The sequence below is a fragment of the Barbus barbus genome (genome assembly GCF_936440315.1).
Source record: "Barbus barbus genome assembly, chromosome: 33".
In the NCBI taxonomy this organism is placed as follows: domain Eukaryota; kingdom Metazoa; phylum Chordata; class Actinopteri; order Cypriniformes; family Cyprinidae; genus Barbus; species Barbus barbus.
The window spans coordinates 2,301,752-2,326,935 of record NC_136761.1 but is presented as its reverse complement, the minus strand read 5'-3'; the positions used below and the strand labels follow the sequence as shown (position 1 = coordinate 2,326,935).

At 37.6% G+C, this 25,184-nt stretch overlaps 1 protein-coding gene across 3 annotated transcripts in view; it reads left to right on the top strand.

Annotated features, from left to right (window-relative positions):
* LOC306853362 (iron-sulfur clusters transporter ABCB7, mitochondrial) overlaps window positions 1-25,184 on the top strand; it is a 43,412-nt gene that overhangs the window by 6,000 nt on the left and 12,228 nt on the right. For 2 of the 3 annotated variants that reach the window (XR_013782732.1, XM_079390699.1), the window contains exons 4-13: window positions 1,618-1,737; window positions 6,124-6,256; window positions 9,077-9,345; window positions 13,002-13,090; window positions 13,175-13,262; window positions 17,671-17,845; window positions 20,900-21,057; window positions 21,614-21,777; window positions 23,377-23,506; window positions 23,709-23,880. Coding sequence is in view for 2 of the 3 variants with exons in the window: in XM_079390699.1 (XP_079246825.1) it covers window positions 1,618-1,737; window positions 6,124-6,256; window positions 9,077-9,345; window positions 13,002-13,090; window positions 13,175-13,262; window positions 17,671-17,845; window positions 20,900-21,057; window positions 21,614-21,777; window positions 23,377-23,506; window positions 23,709-23,880 (1,498 nt within the window). In the remaining variant the exon portion in view is untranslated. The remainder of the gene's footprint in view (window positions 1-1,617; window positions 1,738-6,123; window positions 6,257-9,076; window positions 9,346-13,001; window positions 13,091-13,174; window positions 13,263-17,670; window positions 17,846-20,899; window positions 21,058-21,613; window positions 21,778-23,376; window positions 23,507-23,708; window positions 23,881-25,184) is intronic. The other variant, XM_079390700.1, reaches the window with a different exon arrangement.

Sequence of the window (25,184 nt, the reverse complement as noted above, 5' to 3'; positions counted from 1 at the left end):
AACCCACTCATTGTGTGCTTGTTATTCCACAATTGTGTCTTTGTGGTATTTAGTCAAAATGTAATAAATATAAAACATCAACAAGATTCTTATTTTTCAACTCAGCTGAAAGTCTGGGCAAAATCACAACTCTAATATAATTGAATGTATAACTCTGAATGTCAAAAACTCAATGGTCTTCATGACAGAAAGACCAAAAGAGTTGGATTAAAGTTCAAGAAATGAATGAGAAATGTGTTGTTATTGTAGAGTAAAATGTACTTCACAGAGTAATAATACATGTATTGAATTTATTGAGTTATGTGTATGATTGGATCATGTAGACGTTTGGACAATGTTGAGTGGATTTATATGTTCCCGTAACACACTTTATGGTGTGGTGTCTGTGGTTTTCTCACCTCATCGATTGGATTGAACATTGGACATTCACAACAACATGTCTTTACCAGTTTCACAAAGCAGTATGATTATATACAACAAATTGATTCTATATTACTATCTAATCTAATCTAATCTAATCTAACATCGTGTATAACACTGATTGTACAATCTAAGAGCAGTTGGGCAAAATTGATTTAATCTTTAGCTGACTGTACTCAGTTTCATGAAGGCGATGACGAACGTGATTCATCATTGAGACCAGTTTGTCCATATTCTGTCGTCTCTGTGGTGGGTAACACACAACCTGTCTTCTTCATGAGCTTGTTTAATTTGCTCCTCTCCTTTTCTCAACAGTCTTTAGTACATGACACCACCCGAAGTATTCTAAAGTGTTACCGCAAACTGTAGTTTATCCCCAGCAGCACACATTACCTGCTTAATATTGTTAAATACCAGCGATCTCTTAAAAACCTTCATCAACTGTGCTGTTTAAGGCAACTGGTCTATAGTGCCAGAACTCTTAGATCTAGCAAACCGGACAAACTAGACTGGTGGGTTGTGCTTGCAGAGAGCTTGTTGTTGACGATGTTGGCGGTCTGGTTTTGTACGTTGTGCTGATCTGGTGTACTGATGGGTTGGTTAACTCGTCCTCAGGTTGACTGACAGTGGATGAGTCCTGAGCTCTGAGCTGGAGCTGGATTGCAGAGGGCTTTGTGGATCTGTGCTGCCCTCTGCTGCAGACATAGTGTATCATACAGCACCGTAGAATCATTTACAGCCTAAATGTTACAGGAAATGCCTGGGATGTTGAGATGTTTTATTTTAAACATTTTGTTTTGCCTTAAAACACGGTTTTCATTCACAATTTTCATTCTCCAAAAACCTATGCATCTAAAACACACATCTATCTGTTTTTGTTTATATGTGTGTACTGTGCATATTTATGTATGTATATAAATACACATCCATGTATATATTTAAGAAATTAAAATTGTTTATGTATTAAATATATTTATACATACATAATAAATGTACATGGTACACACACATTATGTAAACAAACTTTTATTTTGGATGCAATTAATCGCGATTAATCATTTGACCGCACTAATATATATATATGTGTGTGTGTGTGTGTATGCATTTATATGTGTATGTATGTATGATTTTAAACACGCACACATTCTTTTTCTGGGAAACCCCTTTAAAAATGCATATTTGTTTGTTTGTTGCCAGCTGAAGGAAGTGAACTCCTCGACGATTCTTGGGGCCATGCTGACGTATGTTTGGCCCAAGGACAGACCGGACCTGCGCGCTCGAGTGGCCATCTCTCTGGGTCTCCTCGCTGGAGCCAAGGTGCGTTTCTTTATCATACCACCGCTATATCATTTAATGGGCCATTTGTCTTTTTATATAGGTCTAGTTCTGTGAAGAGTAACGTTTAAGGGAAAAAAAAATTACTTATATATTTTTTTTTTCGATGACTTTGTCTTTACATAAAGTCTGTCAGTACTGCTGGAACTGGCTGATATGAAGTGTTTCCAATTTTGGATGCAAAATATATTAGCCAACTGTATATCTTATTCTAACAATTACAGATAAGGATGCAAGCATAAGGAACAAATGCATCAAACATGCATCTGGCAGGAGGGCAAGCTGCTTAAAACAGGCCTATGAGTTCATTTGAAGTAGGGCTGCACGATATATCGTTTCCACTTCCATATCACGATGTGCGCGTATTACGCATCCTGCGATGTGACTTAGTATTCTGATTTGTTTATATATATATAATTTTCTCGAGAGCTGTGGTGTAACCGCACACTTTGTGTCAGTACGTCATAAAATAACTTTTTTTTTTTTACTGTTGGGGGTTTGTCGTGCTGCGCCGCTTTCAGTGTAGACAACACTGATCATAATAGGTTGTATTTTGTCGCGCAGCGCCGCTCGCGTCCGCAGTAGACACTGAGAGCCAAGTGAACACTGAATTCCACTCGCTTCCACGTCTATTTGTGTCTGAAATGACACGTGCGAAACCATGTCACAGTGCATGTCTGCAGGTATCCTTGTAAACATAGTTGCTTATGGCTTTTGTAGCTTTAACACAGATTTATTGATTTAATTTTATACAGACTATGCTGTGTTATTTTCCATTTGACTATTCAGTTTCTGTACCTGAATACTGTTAAACTTACCTGAGAAATATAAAGCACTGTTTATTTCATTTGTATCTTTGTTTCTATATAGGCTGTTTATCTGTGCTTGTAATTAGTTTATTTTCTATGCTGATTTACTCGCCTACAAAATCACCCCAATGAATAGAACTATTCAAGTCATCTGGTGAATTTATTATTTTAATTATTTTTTTCATATCGCAATATATATCGCAGAAAAACAAAATATCGCAGTGTGAGTTTTTTCCAATATCGTGCTGCCCTAATTTGAAGTGCATAATATGTGAAGCACGTCTCTCATCTTTAGGACAACTTGGATCATGCACTTTTCCCACAGGAGTTCGCTCTGTCCTTCACAACATTAAAGTATATTAGTATAAACAGTTTTGTCTCATCCTACACTGTAACAAAAAGAGCACAATGTACTGTAATTTTCTGTATTATGATTTTTATCATAATACAGGTGTATTTTGAGTTTTGCACTTCATTGCATTGTTTTACAGTAAATCAGTACATTCTCCTTTTATTTTCTTACAGTGTATATCTTGTTTGTCAATATATCAATATACCTCTCAAAGTCAGCACACAGAAGCTCATGCAGTGGTTAAAGCAAAGCTGCACTTGTTCATAATACATGCTAAACTAAAAAACATGTATCGAATATTTCTGGTGTAATTTGTACCAGATTTGTATTAAATATGAATACGAGTGGAAGCAATGTACGCTAAGGACCTTTTTAATTATTTAGTTTTTCCCTTTTGTCCACTTATAAAAAAAAAAAAAAGCCTTTTAAATTATAAGTAATGTAATAATTTAGTAGTGTATGAGCATTTTACATCCTGTCATTGAGAATGTGAATGAAATGATCTGTTTTGGAGCTGCTTTTCTCCCACTCTTCTCATTAGCTTACATTGTGTTTGCATCTTGAAATGCTAGATAGTGAACAAGACGACTAATATAACACTAATCAGTTCATGTACCCCAGAATACCATAAAATACCACAGTTTTTATCTGTCCCATTATTTGAAAACAATCTGCATCCCGATGTTCTGGAGAATGGCTAGTTTTGCTGCTTGTTTTCAGTAAATGCTTTTTTTTTTTAGTTTTGAGTTTATTTTGTAGTGTTGAACCCATTCATGTCAAAAGATCAAGTGAAATTTGATCCCCACGTCGTGACAACTTTAACAAACCATTTTGTCACACATTACTTCCAAGTTAATTTTATTTTCTGTCTGCATCAATTTACACCCAGAAAAGCAATGTTTTTTTTTACACTTTCTTTTCCCTCCATCAGCTTGTGTGATATTCTCAGTGCAAATGACCATCTGATGACATTTCACTCATTTACTTGCTGATTTCCTAGAAATATCAATCTTTGGTGAATTCAGTATTTTTGTCCGATTGAAAGAGTGTTTGTTTGCGGTGTGGTACACATGGCACTGTTTCTGGGCCCCTTGCACAAGATTTCCTTTTTTTCCACTTAAGCTTTTGCATTCATTTTTTCAACATTAAATTAACACAATCTATTTAACATATGTTTTGAGTTTACAGAGTTTCTTATTTATTTTCCCTTCTGTTCTTTCAAAGTTATGTAGCCTATTTTACACGAGTATTTGAACTCCATGATGATAACCACAAAAACTTCATCAGAAACTCTTAAATATGCATTTAATCTTACAGTGCGTTTGTTAAAGTGACCAGATTTACAAACGGCGCTGGTCATTGGCGGCGCTGATGGGATGTCTCGCCCATGTAGGCACCATGTGTCTGCAGACATAGATAAAGACTGAAGAGGGCTTCATAAACAGATAACTCACTTATACTGTATATTAGCCGGTCTGACCCCTGTCATCTTATCGTCCAGTGGCGCTGAATTCAACATGGGAGAGAATCATCCGCTCTCACTGAACCTATAGAGAAAGCTTATCAAACCTTCCTCTCCTGTCAAACCCAGACAGGTTTTGTTTGGGTTTCCTGACTCTGTCCTCTTGGAAAAGGGCATTGCTATGGATGCGTGCTGTTTGAAAGTGAAATTATCTCTGAGGTGTTGGCAGCTCATTTTTTATCTTCCACAAATGAAGCTTCAGTGCAGTAATTAGTACGTTACGCATCCCTGCTTTGCTTAGCGGTGACATTACTTCCTGTGAAAGCAACCCTGCATTACTTTTTTTTCTGTGGAAAACACATTTATTTGAAATGGGTTTTTTTTTTTTGTACTTGCAATGAAAGTTAGTGGAGTCCAGCGTAGTCCAAAATTTGTCATATTATCTTTGTGTTGCACAGATTAAGTACAGATTTGAAATGACATGGTTGAGTAAATGCTGATTTACTAACGATGTGTAAATTAAAGAACACAGACGCAACATCTCCTTTACATATCGACCAACGCAATACACCAAGCGCAGCACAGATTGGCGTAGTTGCAAATAAAGAAATAAAGAAGCCACAGTGCGTTGAAAAGAACCAGAGGCCAAAAAATGAAGGGTTGCAACAGTTTTGATGAAACCCTCAACTAGGCGTCACGCAATACCAGCTCTAAGTCGTCTTTTATTTCCTGAAGCAAATTAAAAATAACATGGCTTGGCAGACGATATGTTCAGATAATGTGTTTTCCAAATAAATTAATACGTGTGCATTTATTTCAAGCACAAAATAGTTTAATTTATGCTTTATTTGGGCGTTAAATAATGGCGCAAATACCAGTAATTTGACGAGCGCTAACATTAGTAAATCTCGTTGCGTGATTCATGTGAATACTCTTCTCCCATAAAGTTTGCGTCTCAAAGGGAAACTCCTAGAAATGCATATTCAATAAGGTCAGGTGCAAAAATAACTCTGTCCACGGCTTTTCAGCACTAATTTGTCACGGCGTGTCTTTAGTAAAACCTGATAATACTCTTTTAACACCAAAAGACGGTTTGTGCTGGCGCAAGCTGCTAGTAAAACTGGCTCTATATATTAAAACGGTTTAATTTGTAATACTTTTAAACAATATTTCTGTTGTAAACGTTTGAATTGCAGTGTGCATATGCATTCATACGTGTGTGTGTGTGTGTGTGTGTATATATGCATTATAAAAAAAATGCATGCATTTGGGAATTGTGGTAGAAAATGTGCTTAATTGTTATGAAAAATGTCACCGTACAAAATATCTTACTGTTTTTTTTTTTCGGGGTGAAATATGACCAGGACATGTTCTTGACCAGGGTTTCATGAGATGCACTCAAGATTCATCATCGAGTGGTGTAGAAATGTGCCATCCACTTAAAATGAGTCGCATGCGACGAAAGGGGTGAGCAAAAGTGGGGCCAGATTCAAGGGAAATGTCGGCCCGGCTAATGCGCCGCTGTTTATTGGCACGACCCAGCAGCTGTCCGCAAGCTTTTAATGATCTTTAATAACCATTTCAATTCCATTAGTGGATGCATCAAGCAACTCATTTTGAGCTGTGTCTGCAGGAGGACGCACACGGCCCGCTGTTAATGCCTCTGCCCATCAGTGCACTCAGGAACCAAGAAAAACATTTGGTGTGCTCAAATCAACCTCTCCTTTTCTCTGCTTGTCCTCCAGATAACCAACGTGATGGTGCCCTTCATGTTTAAATATGTGGTGGACAGCCTGAACCAGATGTCGGGACACACGTTGAACCTGAGCGACGCGCCGAACACGGTGGCCACCATGGCAACGGCCGTTCTGATTGGCTGTGAGTGCTGCCTGCTCCTGTCTTGGCAGGTGTTTGACTTCATTTTGGGAAGCGTGCTGCATATTAAGCGCCAACTGACCTTTCCCCAAAAGTTTTGTGTCAGTATTGCTTTCTAGATTCATGGGGATGCATGCATCTGCTCTGGGTGCAAATGCAATTTGTAAGTTTGTGTTTGGTTTGCTCGTCACTTTGACAGCATTGACCTCAAACTCCTGGCTGAACTATAACACTTGTCAGCAGAGAGAAACATTTATTCACCACAATGCTTTCTTAAACCATTCCCATCAATGCACCAAAATTAGAATAATTCTTTATTAAATGTTTTATTTTTTATTTATTTATTTTATTCTCCTGAGGTAATAATGTTAGCACTGTTTTAGGTGTTTTAATGTGTTTAAGAATTATGTAAAGATCCATTTTGCACATCAAATGAGCCATAGCTGTTTGTCCTGGGTTTTCTGTTTGGTCCAGTATATAGTTATAGTTTCAGGGGGTTTTCATAGTACAGCATTATTACTAGGACAGAAGAGGAATGTGTCAGAAGACGGAAAGGGTGTTATCTTGTAATTTTTTATTTTTTTTAATGTTTTCCACAAACCTCGCCATCATCAGGTGGTTTTCATCCTTGCATTAGAAGACAACGGTTGCTCAACACACTCATGGAGTCATTTTCTGTGCACTTGATGGCCCGAGCATTTAGAGTGTCAGTCTAAAGCATTAAGGCAAGGTATTTGTGAACAGTACAGGTGTGATATAAAATTGATGAGCATGATTTTTCCCTCTCATGGAGTTTGACCGGTGCGAACTAATTTATTTTTTATAATTCATTCTAGTCTTAGTTTGCTTTTGTTGAAGATGGCAGTTTGTGCCACCCAATGGAGCCCAAGTGCATGTTTGAATAAAGATAAATGAAGATAAAGACTAATGGTAACTAAGCACTTAGCGAATCATTGTGTCTTAAAGTGAAAATTCACTGTCTTCCCATAACTGCTTATTTTAATGAGAGCCATTAGCTCCTGTGCACACAGACCATTAAATGCTTCTCTGCTGCTGCTTGTGTGATTTGTGTGCGCTGCAAGGCACAGATGATCTCTGCAGAATTTGCCTTGATTTATATTGTATTTAAGGCACTATTCATCCTGAGGCTGTGAATTTAATGCATTAAGCCAGTTTTGTTTCCCACTAGCAGATAAAACCTAAATGGGATGTTCATATCAAATTCATTAATGACTTTTGGTATCCCGATTCTAACGTCATATTTTAAAATGTAACTGTATGGCCATTCATTGTTACTAACAACATGAAGTGCATTAAACATGACATTGCGTTAAGGCTCCGTGAAGGAACTGCAGGGTTTAATGAAAAGATAATTAAGTCATGAAAAAGTAACATTAATTAATTTTAATGACAATGAAAATAAGTCATGTGACCATTAACCAATGTCCAAGAACCGTGAACATGAATACTACATTAAAATTGCAGGGGTACTTCATGTGGGTATATTAAGTGAAAGAGGCCTTTTTTTGGTCTAAATATAATGCATTCTGAAGCAATAGTCTCATCAGTGCTCTATCAGGTATTACTTTAATCAGCATATTTGTGATATTTCCCTTAAATTGATTTCTAGGACACTTTTTAACTTTATGAAGTGCAATATTTTCCTAACCTTACTAAATGCACGTGTCATCATTTGTCAAATTCTTAAATTTGATCAATTCAGTTAGAATAATTAGACTCTGTATGGTTGTTACCATTCAAATGAAATCAGTATCAACGAACTCCATCTTTCCACTGCAGAGGAAACACTGAAGCTGCATGGAAAGTGCCATTTAGATGTATTTACTCAGACTGTTTAATGAAGCTTCCATCAATGCATTTACACAGTAAAATTGCAAATGCATAAATAATGTTATAAGAATAAACGTTTCACTGTTTTAACATATAGGCCTAAATATGAAACGTTGGAAAATGCAACGATAGGCCTACTTTTAATATGAAAGCAAACCACCAGTAGGTGGCGTGTCACTGTCTTAATGAGCGAGTCATTGATTCAACCGATTCGTTCAAACAGCTAATTCATTCAAAACATAAAGCAAGTTGACTGTCTTTATGAATGGCTCACTGAATCATTGACTCACCCGATTTGTTCAAAAATGCTGAATCGTTCAGTAACGAAACGCCGCTGTGCGACTGTTCTGCTGTGGCTTTGCTTAGAACTGTTTTCGTTAGCCAAAACGGTCAGTAATGTGTCTAAAATGTAAGTCACAAGTTTAGAAAACTCCCTAAACTTACAAACGTTTGGGAAAGAAACGGAAGCCATTCTCGTTCTTATTCATCAGAATAATTTAGAAACTAATATGTCTTGCATACAGTTGCTTTAAAGCCTTAACAAGGCTCTTGTTAGCTAAACGGTGTTAATGTTGTAAAGCAGCTATACAGTGTCAAGAAGAGCTGGTTTAATGAGCTTCAGGTGCTCTTGAGTGAAGAGGAAGAAGTCAGCATACTCGGTTGTCATGCAGTCTAATGTGTGACTGTGTGAACGTTCCCTGAAGCTTGTTATCATTCATACAGACACGCATGCAAATAATATGCAGTGTGCAATGTTAGGCTCTTCATTTTTGTGATTGCCATGGGCATGAGAGTACCGCTGTGACTGTCTCCAATAACTCTATAATTTTATAGGAAGTTGTCAACGCCGCATGCAATGACTCCCTTTGTTTCTCCAGCAACTATGTAAATGAAGTGGCACACGCTTCATCTCATTTTAGTTTTCTGTTCTTTTAAGTGTGTTGTGTTGACGGTGAACGCGTGTGTTTTCAGATGGTCTTTCCCGCGCCGGAGCCGCTCTCTTCAATGAGCTGAGGAACGCAGTGTTCGGGAAAGTGGCTCAGAGCTCCATCAGGAGGATAGCCAAGAACGTCTTTCTCCATCTTCACAACCTGGACCTGGGCTTCCACCTGAGCAGGCAGACCGGAGCGCTGTCCAAAGCCATCGACCGTGGCACTCGAGGAATCAGCTTCGTGCTCAGCGCTCTGGTCTTTAACCTGGGGCCTACGCTCTTTGAAATGATCCTGGTCAGCAGCATTTTGGTAAGTCCAAAGGATCTCCTCATATCACACATTATTTTAAGGTCCAATTCTCGCTATTAACAACTAGCTAATAAACAGCCAATATGTTAATAATAGGCGTTCTAATAAGCAACTAGTGAGAATTGGCTCCATATTAAAGTGTTATAGTTTATAAAGCCACCATTTTACCACAAATAACGGCTGTTCCTGGGCACAACATATAACCTCCCTTTAAATGTGGTAAAATCACTGTAAAGGTGCAGTCACATTAGTAAAATTGTAGCAAAATATTTCAAGCAAAAAGGTAAATTGTCTCGACTCAGTAGCATCCTGTAAGGCTTTGTTCAGACTGCAGGCAAACCGTATTTTTTTTTTTTTTTTCTCAAATCAGATCTTATTAGGCAGACTGTCCTCTCTATTAATTGCACGTGATCAAAACAGATTGGTTTGTCCCAGGCATACCCATGTGTTCATGAGACTTTCAAAACAGATGCAGAAAAATGGAGGAGCATCGTTTCAATGTCCATATAAGCATCCTATCAAGACGCCTAATATTAGTCACCGATTTTGACGTTATCGCATTTGTTGCATTAAGAGTGATGCAACATACATTTTGAAATCTGATTTGAGCAGCCAGAGCATCCGGACTGAGACATATCTGTAAAAATACGCACTTCAAACACCTACATATATGGTTTGTATCATATTTGAACAAAATCATATTCAATATGTTTTGTTTTTTTTGATGTTCAGACATGCAAAACCCATCTGGATAATATCTGGATATGCAAAAAAATCTGATTTTTTTTTTTCTGACCGTCTGAACACAGCCTACGAAGCACAACTCAAACAGAAGTCACTTTCAAGTCACACAGCGACAAATTCATGGGATCAGCTTGAATATGAGCAAAACTTGCGTGGGGAAGAATTTTTTTTTTCTCTATGGGAAATCCCAGATTGTGCAGATTCCTATTGGAATAATAGAGAGAGCAGAGCATCAGTAAATGCACATTAATGGCCTGGAGTGACTTGTTGCTTTTATAATAAAACGGCAATAAAGTAAAAGAGAACAATGTTCACTAAAGTGCATTGTATTATTTTTGTAGTAAATGAATTAGCCCAACTGCACACTAGCTGTTTACTATACCTGACAACATAGACAATTGCCGCGTTACAAAAACTCCACTGATGCGGGGTCAACATTTGACCTAGTATTTGACATCAGCATTGCAATTATTTTGCATTTACTGGAATTCAATCAAATGGCTTTCCCAACTCATTTTTGTGTGTGGTCTGCATTTTATTTCTTCGCGGCAGAAGAAGTGTGCATTCGCGCACGCCCGCAGCTTAGAGGGAACATTGCATAGCAGTGAATATATGGAATAAAAGTCATTCTTCATTCCCTAGGCTAATGTGAGACCTCATTAGTAAAGTGACACTCTTGAGCATAGCACATCATTAACCCTTATGCTAGTGCATGTGGCGCTTTTGCATGAGCTGAAATCTCCTGAAGTCACACGATAGCTTTGTGTAAGGATTGGAGCGTTAGAAGTTATCACACACAGATCATGAGAAACACACACATCCACAGTTCAGCTCACTCAGGGTTCCAACGGGGTTTGGAAAAGTATGGGGGGGGGGGGGAAAGCAGAGTATAAGTAGTAAGTAGAAATGTATAAGAGTAGTAAGATATGTGTTTCCAGACATTTGCCCCTATTTAGTTTTTTATTTTTATAATCGAAAATTAAGAATTTAATGAAAATTAACATTATATTGCCAAAAGTATTGGGTCACCCCCTTCTAATGATTGACTACTTCAGTAATTTCTATGAGTACAAATCTTAATGTTAAAGCATATAATGATAGAATATTCCCTAGAATATCATGCTTTAATGGGATCCCTGGGTATTAAGACTTGTATGGATTAATATAACGTAAATGATTTCTCAATCTGAAATATGTAGTAGAAAACCCATCAAAGACTTGTTATTTAAAAAAATCACAGTTTTAATCACGTATTTTGAACTATGGGGGGGCACCATTATTCATTGTTGCACTCGGTGAGCTACTAGCATTACCTGTTGCTATTTTTACCACAACGCATCTCGAAAGGGACAACAATACTGATATGATGACCGCAGCTACTGAGAGAGCTTACAGGTGGCGATGGATATAAGTATAGGTTTAAACCAAATGCTGTACCATTGATTTTTTTATTTTTGTTTCCCCACAAGGAGTCTAAACGCTGAGAAACTCCTAGCGCCATGATTGGCGTCGGCATGTTTGCATCTTAACAGATGGCATCTAGCGTTTCTTGTCTCTGGTGTTTGTAAGCTCTTTCAGTAGATGTGGTCTACTAAAAGACTCAAAGGCATCGGCATCAGGGCTAAAGTGGAGAGAAAAAAGAAGCAGGTTTTTATGAAGTTTTATTCGTCCACAGGCATCTTCCCATGCTTTTCTCCTCCTATTATCGCTAGGAAAGCAGTCTTGCATTGCTTCTCTTGCTGCCCTTTGACTGAAAATGACAACCAAAAGCCACACAATGTGGTATCATATCATTATTTTAGTTTCTGAGTTGTGTTGTGGTAAAAAGCCAAAGACTATAGAAATAAGGGCCAGTAGCTCACCGAGTGCAACCATTTGACATCGTATTTTGACAATATAGTGTATGTATCGTACAAGAAGTGAGGTTTCATGGCAGCTGTTTAGTGATTCATTAGAGCCAAATATGACTGAATTCAAAGTGCACTTTTTTTATTATGCAAAATGCAGGTTATAAGTATTTTGGGATTCTTCACACTATATTCTTAGCATCGTATTACATAACCTCAAGGGCCTTTGCAAAAATAAAAAATATGCAGACTTTTATGTGTGCACAAGAAAGCATTAAATTTAACATATATTATAGGGCAATGCACAGTGAGCCACCTGTTGTGCCATCAGCTCATTTAGCGGTGTGGTTTCTTGGCCGCCACAGAGGATGAGTTAAATTGGACATTAGGCCTTGATATTAGAGTTACTAACATAAGAAAAGTGAAATTTTGAAATTTTCATGCAAAACATTACCATGCACATGTGAATAGTTTCTCGATGGCACAAAGTTTCTTGTGTACAAGTAAAACTGTATTTTTGATTTATTTGTTATTTTAGGGATTCTGTATGTTGTCACTGAGAACATAACCCTGAGAAAATTAAAATATTTACACATGACTGTACTATATACCAAATATAAAGCTGAAAATAATGCTCTATGAACCATTTATATTAAATATGGTCTGAAAATCAACCAAGAGGTTTGGAAATTTGAGTCTGGAACAGTATGGAGTTTTGAAATGGAGAATGTGTAGGAACCCTGTCACATGTGCAGTATGTAGTCCGAGACCCTTCCCTCACATGAGGTGTTAATACTTGACAAGTATTAATAGTCTAGTATTGTGGTTTCTTTATGTGCCTAATTTTCACCTCCGCAGGCTGATTAATCCGAATCCTTTAGTGATGGCAGAAACATTAACTCTAACAGCATATTTCTCCATTTGTCACACTCCATTAGCTGGTGAAAATGCAAGGTAGAGTGAATGCGAGTGTGGATTATGAGGCTAGATGATGCATCTCATCTCTGAAGACTCGGGACGTGTCGCTCTTCAGTTCCTCACAGCTGTTTTGTTGTTTCTCTGCAGTATTATAAGTGTGGCGGTCAGTTTGCTCTGGTCACTGTGGGGACGCTCTCGGCCTACACCGCTTTCACCGTCGCTGTCACGCAGTGGAGGTACTGTATGCGTCTGTCAGAGACCAGTTATTGTCTGCTGCATTGATCGCTGCTGTATTAATCACCCTCTGTGTCTCTGATCAGGACGCGGTTCAGGATCCAGATGAATAAGGCTGATAATGAGGCTGGAAACGCTGCTATCGATTCTCTCCTCAATTATGAAACCGTTAAGGTGGGTCACATGATAAACTGCACTGTCGGTGCAACATGCCTGAGTTAAATCTACAACCCTGCTTTTTGTGTTTGTTTTCTAGCAACAAATGCTATGCTAAAGTATGAAAGCCTGTTTGCGCCAATGAATAAAAAAAAAACTATTCTGAATTTTTTCTCAGAATTGCACATTTATATTTAGCAAATCTGACTTTTTTTTCTCAGAATAGTGAGACAATATCAGTGAATCGATTTTAATCCATTTGAACTGAGATTGCTAGAAGCATAACAAATGTCAGTATCTCTTCTAAAATCAGATGCAATCCTAGTTTGAACCTAAAAAATAAGAGTCTGTGGACATTGACTACATGAAATCTTGCAACATTTGATGCATTCACAAAAAAAATAAAACCCTGCACTGTCAGCATTTGACAGCGACTTCAAATACATTTTATCCAACGCAATAATGTGTCAAATCTTATTTTATTCTTTACAGTTTAGGAGTCTTTAAAACAGAGTTATTGTTTTCCTGGAGATAATCAACAGAGCAAGCATTTTACTGCCTGTTTTATGAATTTGACTCAAAACACTAGGATATGCAGAAACAGATGAAAACATAATATCTGTTGAATAATTTAATCAAATCTAGATCAGAATCTAATCAAGAGCTTGTGAATCGGGGTCGATGTGTCAGTACCCAGCTCTATGTAGGACCACATTCACACAGCAGCAGGATACGGCTGTTAGTCCTGTATCCGGGTCATTAATAGGGTTTATTTATGGGAGTGACAACTGTATTCTATAGCTGAACGCACACAAATCAGCAATCACAAGCTTGTTTCTGGCAAAGCCCTGCTGTGTGCTGACTCTCACGTCATACAGTGCTGCTTTTTGCTGCACATATGTGTGTCTAATGAATGTTGCTGGTTTCCATGTGTGTTTTTGTTAACTGAGATGCACATATGAGCGGAGTGTCATATGAAGGTTTTAGATCCAGTCGCTGTCCTCCACCGGAGCCGCTCTCATCAGTTTTGTGGTCTGCACACAAATGCTTTTCTCTCCGCTCAGAGTGATTGGACTCTTGTGTCAGATGTGATGAGAATTCCCAGTTTTATGAATGTCTTTGATATTACTGTAGTCATCTATGATTGCAGGGGATCGTCTCGAACAGAATACAGGCTTGACTTGGGTTGCTCATTCAGACAGACAGACAGTATTAGAGCTGCTGTCGAGTCAACAGGACATTTTGATCTTCAAGTAAATGCAGCTCTGCTCAATTCATATGGATTTCTTTCATGATGTTTTTAATTATTTTAAGCTTAAGCCTTCATTTTTAATATTAATATTGGTTCCCTAGACTTTCAATAAACAGAAAATTATCTTAATTTATGTTCATGGGAGGAACAAAATTCGGTAACACTTTATATTAAGGTGTCCTTGTTACATGTACTTACTATTATAATAACAATAAATTATGCATAATTACATGCAAGTTACCCTAAACCAAACTCCAATCATGTCCATGTAGTTCATTAATATTACTAAGGACTTAAATCAATAATTACACTGCAACAAGGACACCTTAAAATAGTGTAACCCAGAAGGTTTTTTTTTTATGTATACAATTAGAAATGTGCAATTTGAATGTAATGAGTGAGAATCTTGTTTGATGCATTATAATGTAATGAATTCGAAGAAGCTTGATCGTTTGGGAGAACATTTTTGGAGCTGCATGTTGCATCTGTGTGTATATACTGTATATAGGGAATATAACAGGGAAATAATGTGCAACTCATCAATTATGAGACTCAGTTCCTGCTGTAACGATATTTCAGTTTTAAAGGTGTTTTACAAGGTAACAGCTCTGCTCTGCTGCAGGTTCTGTATAAAGAAGCGATGGCACATAAGTCATACTAGAATACAGCACTTTAAGCCACTTCATGCATCTCTTTGTATATCCATTAATTTTTAAGTATATTGCAAAATAATGTTGCTTTCCACACATAATGCTGTTCAGCAAATGACAGGACATCAGTTTTGTGCAGGTTGTGGTAAATGCAGTCATATATAACAGACTGAGAAGTGTGCTGGTAATATCTGCTGTGACAGAAATACTTCAGGCACCGTTGCAGAAGTGTCTTATTATCTAACAGACTGTTGTGCTCCGTTTCTGTCTCAACTCTCGTATCCTTTGCTCTTCAGCTCAATCTGTTCTTGTTCTTGTTAAGAGCAGCGTTGTTTCCGCTCACTGGTGTCAGTGCATGTGGATTTAGTATGACTTTAAGCCCGTGTGCATGCATAATGAGATCTCCCACCCACTCCAGATCTGTTACACTAGCACAAATACCCCCGTATATCTGTCTGTTTCTCTCTAAACACACTCGCTGACAGTGCTAGGCTCGTCTTTAACTCTTTCCCCTTCAGCGGTTTTTAAAAAGTTGCCTGCCACCACCAGCATTTTTGATGATTTTCACCTAAATTTGACAGCCCTCAGAATATTTTCTGCTATGATTATATGAACACATTATATATCAAAATAAAAATGGAGGAGGGAGGTGGAATGGAGGGAGCAAACAAATCTAAATATTGAGAAAGTCAAAGTTGTCCAAATGAAGTTCTTAGAAATGCATATTAGTAATCAAAAATTAAGTTTTGATATATTTACTGTAGGAAATTTACAAAATATCTTCACAGAACATGATCTTTACTTAATATCCGGGAGGATTCTTCTTTAAAGAACATCATCTTACTAATCCCAAACTTTTGAATGGCAGTGTATGCATAGATTTACAGCACAATTATGAGTGTGATGTTTTAGTTGTATGCCATTCAGTAAACCAAAAGTGTTAATATTCAGTAACTTCACGTCATGCTATTTTGGTTTCTATGTAAATCAAGCTTTTTGCTTTTCTGGACTACACACAGGATGTGTTTTTGGTTTTAAATGAACCGTCTGAGTGAAATTTATGTATAAGTTGTTAGGCCAAAATTATGGCTAGCATTAATGTGTTGGAAAAATGTACTGTTCAATTTATAATCATATTTTTTTGTCTTAGTTGCTCTACTGCATAATTCTGTCACTGTCCTCCACATAACCAGCCGTGTCTGTTTATCGCCACGCCACTGTTTGTCACATTTCAGAGCTAATTAATTGTGGCGCTCTTTGTTTCAGAGCCGTGTGGCTCTCTGTGCAGCTGTCTTCACAACATCATTCTCCCTGCTCAAGAGTCTCAGATGTTTGAGCCGCTCGCTCGGTATCATCTCTGAGCCTGGGAAAGCCTTGGGCTTTGGTTTACTCAGCTGCTGCTGTTTTGAGATGCGATTGTAGCATTAATGACATCTGGATGTGTGATTGAGGCATTGCATGTTCACATGTGGCACAGCTTGTGTTATACACTTGATTTCACATCCCAGAGACCTTTAACTGGTATAAGCAGGCTAACACTTAGTGTTATTTGTTCAGTGGTAATATCATGCCATTTCTTGGCATATAAATGCCATAATATACCATTACAGACCTTTTTTCTGAATAAACGATGAACATCGCCATTACGAATTCTAACTTCTGATTGGATGCTCTTCTGTTGGAACCCATTCAAATAATGTCCATCTGTTTTTAATGTAGCCAACGTCAGCTGCTTTTTGTCATCTACACACTCATTAAACTTAAAAGGCACTTATAAACGAGGATCAATAGCCGTGTTTCCACTGTCAGGCCAAAAGCGAGTGTGCTAGTGCTTGCCAGGGCCAGACGTGTTTCCACTGTCACCTCTGGGGCTTGATTGTGCCTCGTCGGTGCTTCCTCGGGGCCAACGGCCAGGGATTTTTGACCTGACGAAAACCTTGGGCCAAAGCGGCCCAGCTGGGGCTAGAGGAGTGGTTATGAACAAAGGTGGAGTTTCTCCGCGTCATTTCAGAAAATGAACAGCTATAACACCAGCATTAAAGACTTAAACTCCCTTTCAGACAGCAGCAAGTGTTTGAAATAACTTCTGTTTGAGATCCAATGTGGATTATGATCAGCATACAAGGCAGAAATATTTATAAGCGATGCAAAATACTATGCACGCTGGACATTACCATAGTTAACATCGTAAATAAGTTACGGCCACTTGAAGAAATCAGACGTCAGCTTCTCATTTTCTATCACAATCGTGTAACGTTAACATATTTTGTCGGTCATAAGTCTCGTATACGGTTGTATTTTTTATTGTAAAACATAGAAATGATCAGTCTTTAATGTGATATATACTGCGACTACAAATAAACAGAAACGGACTGGGCTGAATAAGTAGCGTATTTGTCCTCTTTCTTTTGTGAAATGCCGGTTCACATTGCTTTATTTCTGTGTGACTAAATTTTAAAACATCAGTGCTTTTGGATTTAAATCTTTAACAAAGCATGTGTTCATGTGTTTCTCTCTCTTTCAGTACTTCAACAATGAGAAGTATGAGGCGGAGCGTTACGATAGTTTTCTGAAGGTGTACGAGTCGTCGTCTCTGAAGACCACCTCTACTCTGGCCATGCTCAACTTCGGTCAGAGCGCCATCTTCAGCATCGGCCTCACCGCCATCATGCTGCTGGCAAGCAAAGGCATAATGGCAGGTGAAAAATCAGTGAGTTCTTGTAGCCTTTTTTTCTTTTCTTTCAGATTTCCAATTACAATATGCCTCAGCAACATGCAGTGACACGCTGATATAATTAGAGATGAATGTGGCCAGGAAATCCAGTCCAGCCAATAAAAGCAGGTGTAACAGTCTCAACTGATTCAGGCCTTGAGCCAGAAACTCATCACCAAACACCAATGACTTGTATAGACACTATATGGACAAAAGTGTTGGGACACCCCCTTCTTTACAACAGAAGAAGGCACTAACAAAACTGTGGCAACAAAGATGGAAACATAATTCATGTATTTAAAAATTGTATTTCCATCTCTGTTGCAACAGTTTTGGACGTGTCTAAAATGACAGTACCCTTATGTACAAGTCATTGGTGTTTGGTGATAGTTTTTGGCTCAAGGTCTGCATATAAAGTCACACCAGAGGAGTTCAGCTGGGATCAGGACTTGGCTTTCTGCAGACCAGTCAAGTTCTTCCACACTGACTCAATCAATCATGTCTTTTTGAACCGTGTCTTATACACAGAGACACTGTCATGTTAGAATAGAAAAGGGTTCTGTCCAAACTGTTGCTATAAAATTAGAAGCACACAATTCCCTAGAATATCATTATATGCTTAAACATTAAGATTTATACTCATAGAAATTACTAAAGTAGTCAAACCTGTTCATTAGAAGGGGGTGCCAATACTTTTGGCAATATAGTGCATCAAGATGTCGATTAAAAAAAGTTGAAAACAAAGACATTTTTACTTGATGTGGTTTAATCAAGTCTATCACAGCAGAAATAAAGGCGACAGCAGCAGTCAGTGCATGCCGCTAGAAAATCTGCATGTTCTGTGTGTCTCTGTGTAAACAAATGGCACAGTTTCTTCTACAGTCAAACCAAAAATCATTCAGACGCCAAGTATTATTTTTGATATTTTTTTTTACTAGCGGGTGCAGGACACTATAGTTAATTTATGTAAGTGAGGATAGCAATCTGTGACATATTACACCCAAACATTCTTCATACAGTGGACTACCAGTCAAATTGATGATAATTTGGGATCAGAAATGATTCAGACACTTTGACCTGAGCATGTTTTGCTTGTGTTTTTTCTTTAATTGCTAATGTGACATTTTTACACCACAGACTGAACCAAATGAAGCATCGCTTGGTAATTGGTTGAGCTAAATTGGTATTATCTAATTGTGTTCTTAAATTTAACAGCTGAATAATTTTTGGTTGATGGAAAGATATGTAATGGATTACAATCAAAGTTATCTGACATTATCAAGATGAATTTGCTCTGACACAATTTAACACAGAGTTCTTGTCATATTTTATTACCATATTCTAAACTAGTGAATAAACTGATAATGTGAGAAATGTTGAAGGTGTCTGAATACATTTTGGTTTGACTGTATTCCACACAAACTCAAACACGTGATGCTCAGTGTTTTCAAAGGCTGTGTCTCAATAGATGAGGACACGAACACATGAACATGAAACAGTGTAAAGCTGGTCAAGTGACTCTGAGCTTGTCTGTCAGCAAAACCCTAAGAATTCACAACATTTTTTACAATAGTGCTCTCATTATAACATTATGTATATGACAGTTATTAATGTTCTGCATGTCTGTTTTGAGCTGCTCGTGCTGAAGATAACCAGTAGAGTGAAGCATTTGATAACAGGTTTTTAATCAATGGGATTTAACTCATCCATCTCATATAGAATACGCTTCGTTATGTATACAACATAACGTTAATATTACAACTTATAGGCACAAAACACCTCGAATGCATGAACGTGTCTGCATGAATGAACTCTTGTTGTGGAGAAACACAGCAACTAAACTCTAAAAATCCACAGCATCTTATAATAATAGTGTTCTCGTTATAATGTTATGAATGACAGTCCCAGTCATAGTTATTTATATTATGTATTGTTTTATATTATTATATTATGTTTGTCCTGCTCGAGCTGCATGCTGAAGAGATGATCACCGTAGTACTACAATGAAGCGCTTTACTGCAGCGTAACTCAACCAAATGCATCTTATATGAGAGAAATAATAGATGCACAATATATATATATAAGCCGGTTGAAATGTTTTGAAATCACTTGTACCCTACCTGATTGGAAAAAATCCAGTTTTTCCCTCTGCCTGTGTTAGTTTGAGTCTTGCTAAAGATTTAAATCCCTGCCGCCAAGATGCTTCTGTCGGTCACAGATTATGGAAAGTGAATCTTAAATCTGTGGGGGTGGCTGGATTTATTAAAATATTTATTTAAAGCTTCTTTCTTTTCAGATTCTTCTTTACAGCATTATCTTAATAAGCTGTATATTAACTTATTCTGAGAAAACCGGTAGTTCTCTGTGAAATCAGACATTGAGCACCCCCCATATAGCCAAAATGGCATGATCATAACACCTCGCGAATATTCGACTGAGATTGGGAGTTGAATCAGGCTCCTCCTGTCCAAGCATTGAATCGTCGACTATACGGGGTCACCCCTATGTCAAATATACACTTAAGCTCACAGATCTCCATTAATAGACCATCAAAATAAAGGTTTGGTTTAACTTGCAGAAATTATGACAGAATATAGTAGTATGGTATACTAAAATGTGCTTCTTAAAGTAATATTATTATTAAGGAATATCATCCAACCAATTAATCCTTCTTAATTTATATATTTTGAGTTCTGTTGTTCAGCATCTTATTTGACTTATTTTATTTTAAATACATTTGGTTAGACACCATTTTTGATGATAAATTTCTATTAAATCATAAAACACAGAATCCATACAAAATAAAACGGAAAACACTGAATTTAGGGAGAATAAAATGTATTAAATGGGGCCCTAAAGTAATAGGTAATAGTAATATAATGGGTAATAAGTTGTTCACATTCATTCTCAAGGTCTAACAAACATGTGGAAAGCATGCATATCAATATTGTTTGATATGGAAAAAAAGATGGTGTGGTAACATTTTTGTCCATTTGGCCCAGCCCTACATTCTGTGTGCTTTGTCTTCTTCTTCCCGCAGGCAGCATGACTCTGGGTGATCTAGTGATGGTGAACGGGCTGCTCTTCCAGCTCTCTATGCCACTCAACTTTCTGGGCACGGTGTACAGAGAGACCCGACAGGCCCTCATAGACATGAACACGCTCTTCACTCTGCTCAGTGTCGACACCAAAATAAAGGTGCGCTAGGCCTTTCCTGCTGCAGAATTAAGCATACAGAGTTATTTTAATGTGAAAAGAAACCCTGTGCATGGAGTTGCATTATTTGCTCCAACCGTTCTGAAATGTCAGAGCTTTTTAAAATACGTGACAAGAGCTTCCTTTCAGAGTTGAATATTACAAACTGAAGCAGTAAAGCCTGTCATTCGTCGTAGTATTTGTTTTAATTCTGAAAACATTTGAGTGTTTCCTGTCTTTCATAGCATCAGTGGGGGAGGTTGATGAATCTCATTCTTCGTTTGGCTAATTTCATATGCAGCCTGTAATTACCGTGAATAAAATCTGTCCGATTGTTCGCAGTGATCAGTAATGGTTTTCACCGCGTGACAGCGCTGCCCATCAAGCCATTATTGTGAGATCCTAATTTGATTTCTCAAATAACACATCTGTGTGTAGAATTAGTGTAAAAGTGCTGCATGCGAGCCATTGTTTTGACGATGCCACTGCAATGGATTGTCCTCAATGTAAATTTTTCAGACTGCTAAATGTATTTTTTATATAACCTTTGTGTCCGAAGGAGAAAGAAATGGCGCCGCCGCTGCTCGTTAGACCCCAGGAAGCCACCATCAGGTTTGAGGATGTGTATTTTGAGTACTTGGAGGGACAAAAGGTGCTTAACGGGGTTTCCTTTGAAGTACCTGCGGGGAAAAAGGTGGCCATTGTTGGTGGCAGTGGATGTGGGTAAGTGCTCCAGGAAAGACATACTTATGTTAGGTTTCTCTGAACATGGCACAATAGGGTTCAAATTGGAGCTCCATTACTTTGAGAAATACAGCAGTAAAGGCAAAAACTCTTTGGAGTGAGAACTATTAGATATGAGGGATTATTGCCATTTAACACTGTGATAAGACTGGAGTCCCATCATTTGAGGCCTGTTTGCAGCCAAAGACAAGTAAATAATCTCATGCCATTTGTTGACCGCATTTGTCAAGCTCAAACATTTAACCCTGTTTTTATAAAGTTAAGAATCTTTGTACTTTACTTTGTAGGAAATAAGGTTTTTTTTAGCTGCTGCAAACCAATATTTTGAGGCCCTGATATACTTTTTAAAAACATTTTCATTATATATTCATTGCTAAAAATTACTATTGGGTCATTGTGTCAAATCAAAATAATTTCAGAAACTTCCCTGGCTCCAATTTTTGATTGTCATTTTTTTTTTTCTAAAGAAAGACAAACGTGTATAGATGAAAGACAAAATATTAAATTAAATGAATGTATATCAAAGATTGCTAAAGTTAACAGATTTTACTAATAGATCTACCCATCTCTGTGTGAAAATAACATCATGATGCTGCCTTCTGTCTGAAGTCATTTTTACCCCTAATTTGGCTCTTAATCTCAGGTGAAAATTGCCATTTTGACTCTGTAAATATGCATCCATGACATTTAATATTTTGTTTTTCTTCTTCATTTGAGCCGGGACCTCTGGTGAGATGGCACAGAATGACCCTATTGTACACATTGTGCATTGTATTAAAGTTTCCAGACCTAAATTATATTAACAGGATAACAAGACTGTCCTGAAACAGCTCATATAATAATTAATTTTAGTGTATTTAAGGTCATCGCACACTGAGTCTGAAATTTTTGCACGGTAAAAAATAAATACGACCTCACATCATCAATCACATTTACACACTGCCTCCGAAACTTTCATCTGTCATTAAAAACAAAATCAGATTGGGTTTAATTTTCTTCGTTTTTCGCATCCGTAGCAAGCATTTTGTAAGGTGTTTTATCAATTCAGAGCCACCGAACGAGCGAATGCAAAAATCCAGAATGACGTCTGACAAGTTGATCCACTTCGTCTCACAGCATAAAGCACTGTATGACAAACAAACTGCAGAATAGAAAGAGACTGTAAATATAAACTTTGAATCGCTCAGGATAATCGAGCAGCTTCTAATCGTGATTACGATTATGGATGCCACAATTACATAATCGTTCAAAGCCGCGATTACAAAAATAAATGATATATTAGTGCTATCAAATGATTAAATCACATACAAAATAAAAGTTTTTATTTAAATAATATATGTGACCCTGGAGCACAAAAGCAGTCTTAAGTCACTGTGCTATATTTGTAGCAATAGCCAACAATGCATTGCATGGGTCAGAATTAATGATTTTACTTTTATGTGAAAAAACGCTTATGAAAATTTTGGACTGGTGTGCAATGACCATTAGTCTTCAGGTAAATGAGCACCATTTTCACACTAACCCTATAGAGATTGACAGTGCTTAAAGGTTATTTTATTTATTTTTTCATGTTTTTAGAAAGAGCACGATTGTCCGATTGCTCTTTCGTTTCTACGAGCCACAGCAGGGCAACATCTACATCGCAGGCCAGAACATTCGTGATGTTAGTTTGGAGAGCTTGAGGAAAGCTGTGGGCGTCGTGCCGCAGGTGAGGCTTCACGTCTAATTCTGAGACTCATCAGATGTGATTATCACCTCATTATTTCTTCTTTTAAAATAAATATCTTATTATAAATTAGCAGTAAGGTACCATGGGAACCATAATCAGACCTAATTTGAGGCTATGAAAAAGTCATGAAAATTACTTGTGTGCCATGTTGGATAAGAATCAAATGTCAATATAATTACAGGATGCCGTGCTTTTCCACAATACCATATTTTACAATCTGCTGTATGGTAACATCAATGCCACCGCAGAGGACGTCTACCGTGTGGCCAAACTAGCTGGAATCCATGATGCCATTCTCCGAATGCCTCATGGATACGAGACGCAGGTCGGAGAGCGAGGCCTGAAGCTCTCAGGTACAAACCCCAGCCCTGAGTGTTTCTGAGAGGATGTGAATGTCTGTGAAGACTAGGAGTGTCGAAATTGATCATTGCATTGGTCTGTTGCGATGCAGACGTGGACCAGTCTGCATCGGTGCAGTAATAGACCATAATCGATTATAGCCAACTGACGGCATTCACATACGCCCTTATAACGCAAGTATTAAAAATGCACTCTCTATTTTTAAACCTGAGCTTGGCTTTTTCCCGCCTATGGCACATGTGTGCGCTAGAGACAATTGCGGCGGCTACATTGAACAGAATGTGCGCTGTGAGACACACTGTTATTTTAGTCTTTTACTTTAGATATACTTTAATTTCTGTCGTTTGGAAACAGTATGTATTAGATGCACGAAACTCACGGGCTGACAGACTTTCACGTGCACTTTTATGTGTGTTTGTCCTGAAGCTCGCAGCTGCGGTTAAATGCACTTGTGAATACTTTTATGAAATTGATGTAAACAAAGTCAGGTAACAGATTTGTGCATTAGTGTGAATGCAGTCTATTAAAGCTGCCACTGCCACTCAAATGGCAATAATCAGAGATGCACTGATTGCAATTTTCTTGGCCGATTTACGATTTTTCTGGAAGTGTGACCTCCCGATACCGATTTTTGCCGATACCGATTTTCTTTCTAAGAACTATAATTGACAGCATATAGAAACAAAAATCTATGCAAAATTCATTAATAAAAGAAATGATTAAACATTACAATTCCCCCAATCTGAACTAAGTTACAGATTTTCTCTCACTTAAACGACTCTCATAATAAAGTGCTCTGTGACTGGAAAGAGGAAGAAATAGTTAACTTAAATGAGTTGCTGTATGTAACAAATAGATATAATTTCCCACTGTTTATAAAAGGTTATTTCTTCCCCTAACCTTATTAATAGTCATCTTTCACATCAAATTCTTACTTTGTTTCGATGAATTTACTTAGCATAAGAAGAAACTGTAGAGTTGTTACCATTCAAATGAAATTAGTATTAACAAACTCTATCTTTTCACTGCAGAGGAAACAGAAGCTGCATCTGACGTGGCATTAGACGTGTTTACAGGGCAAAATTTCAAATGCATCAATAATTTTATGAGATTAATGTTTTACATGTTTTTTTTAAACATGCAAATAAATGTTGAAAAAATGCAATGATACTTTTAAATATGACTAAACCACCAGTAGGTGGCTGCAAGTGTCTGTTTTAATGAGTGAGTCATTTATTCATTCATTCAAAGGTTGATTCGTTCAGAAACGAGGCAAGTGACTGTCCTTATGAATGGG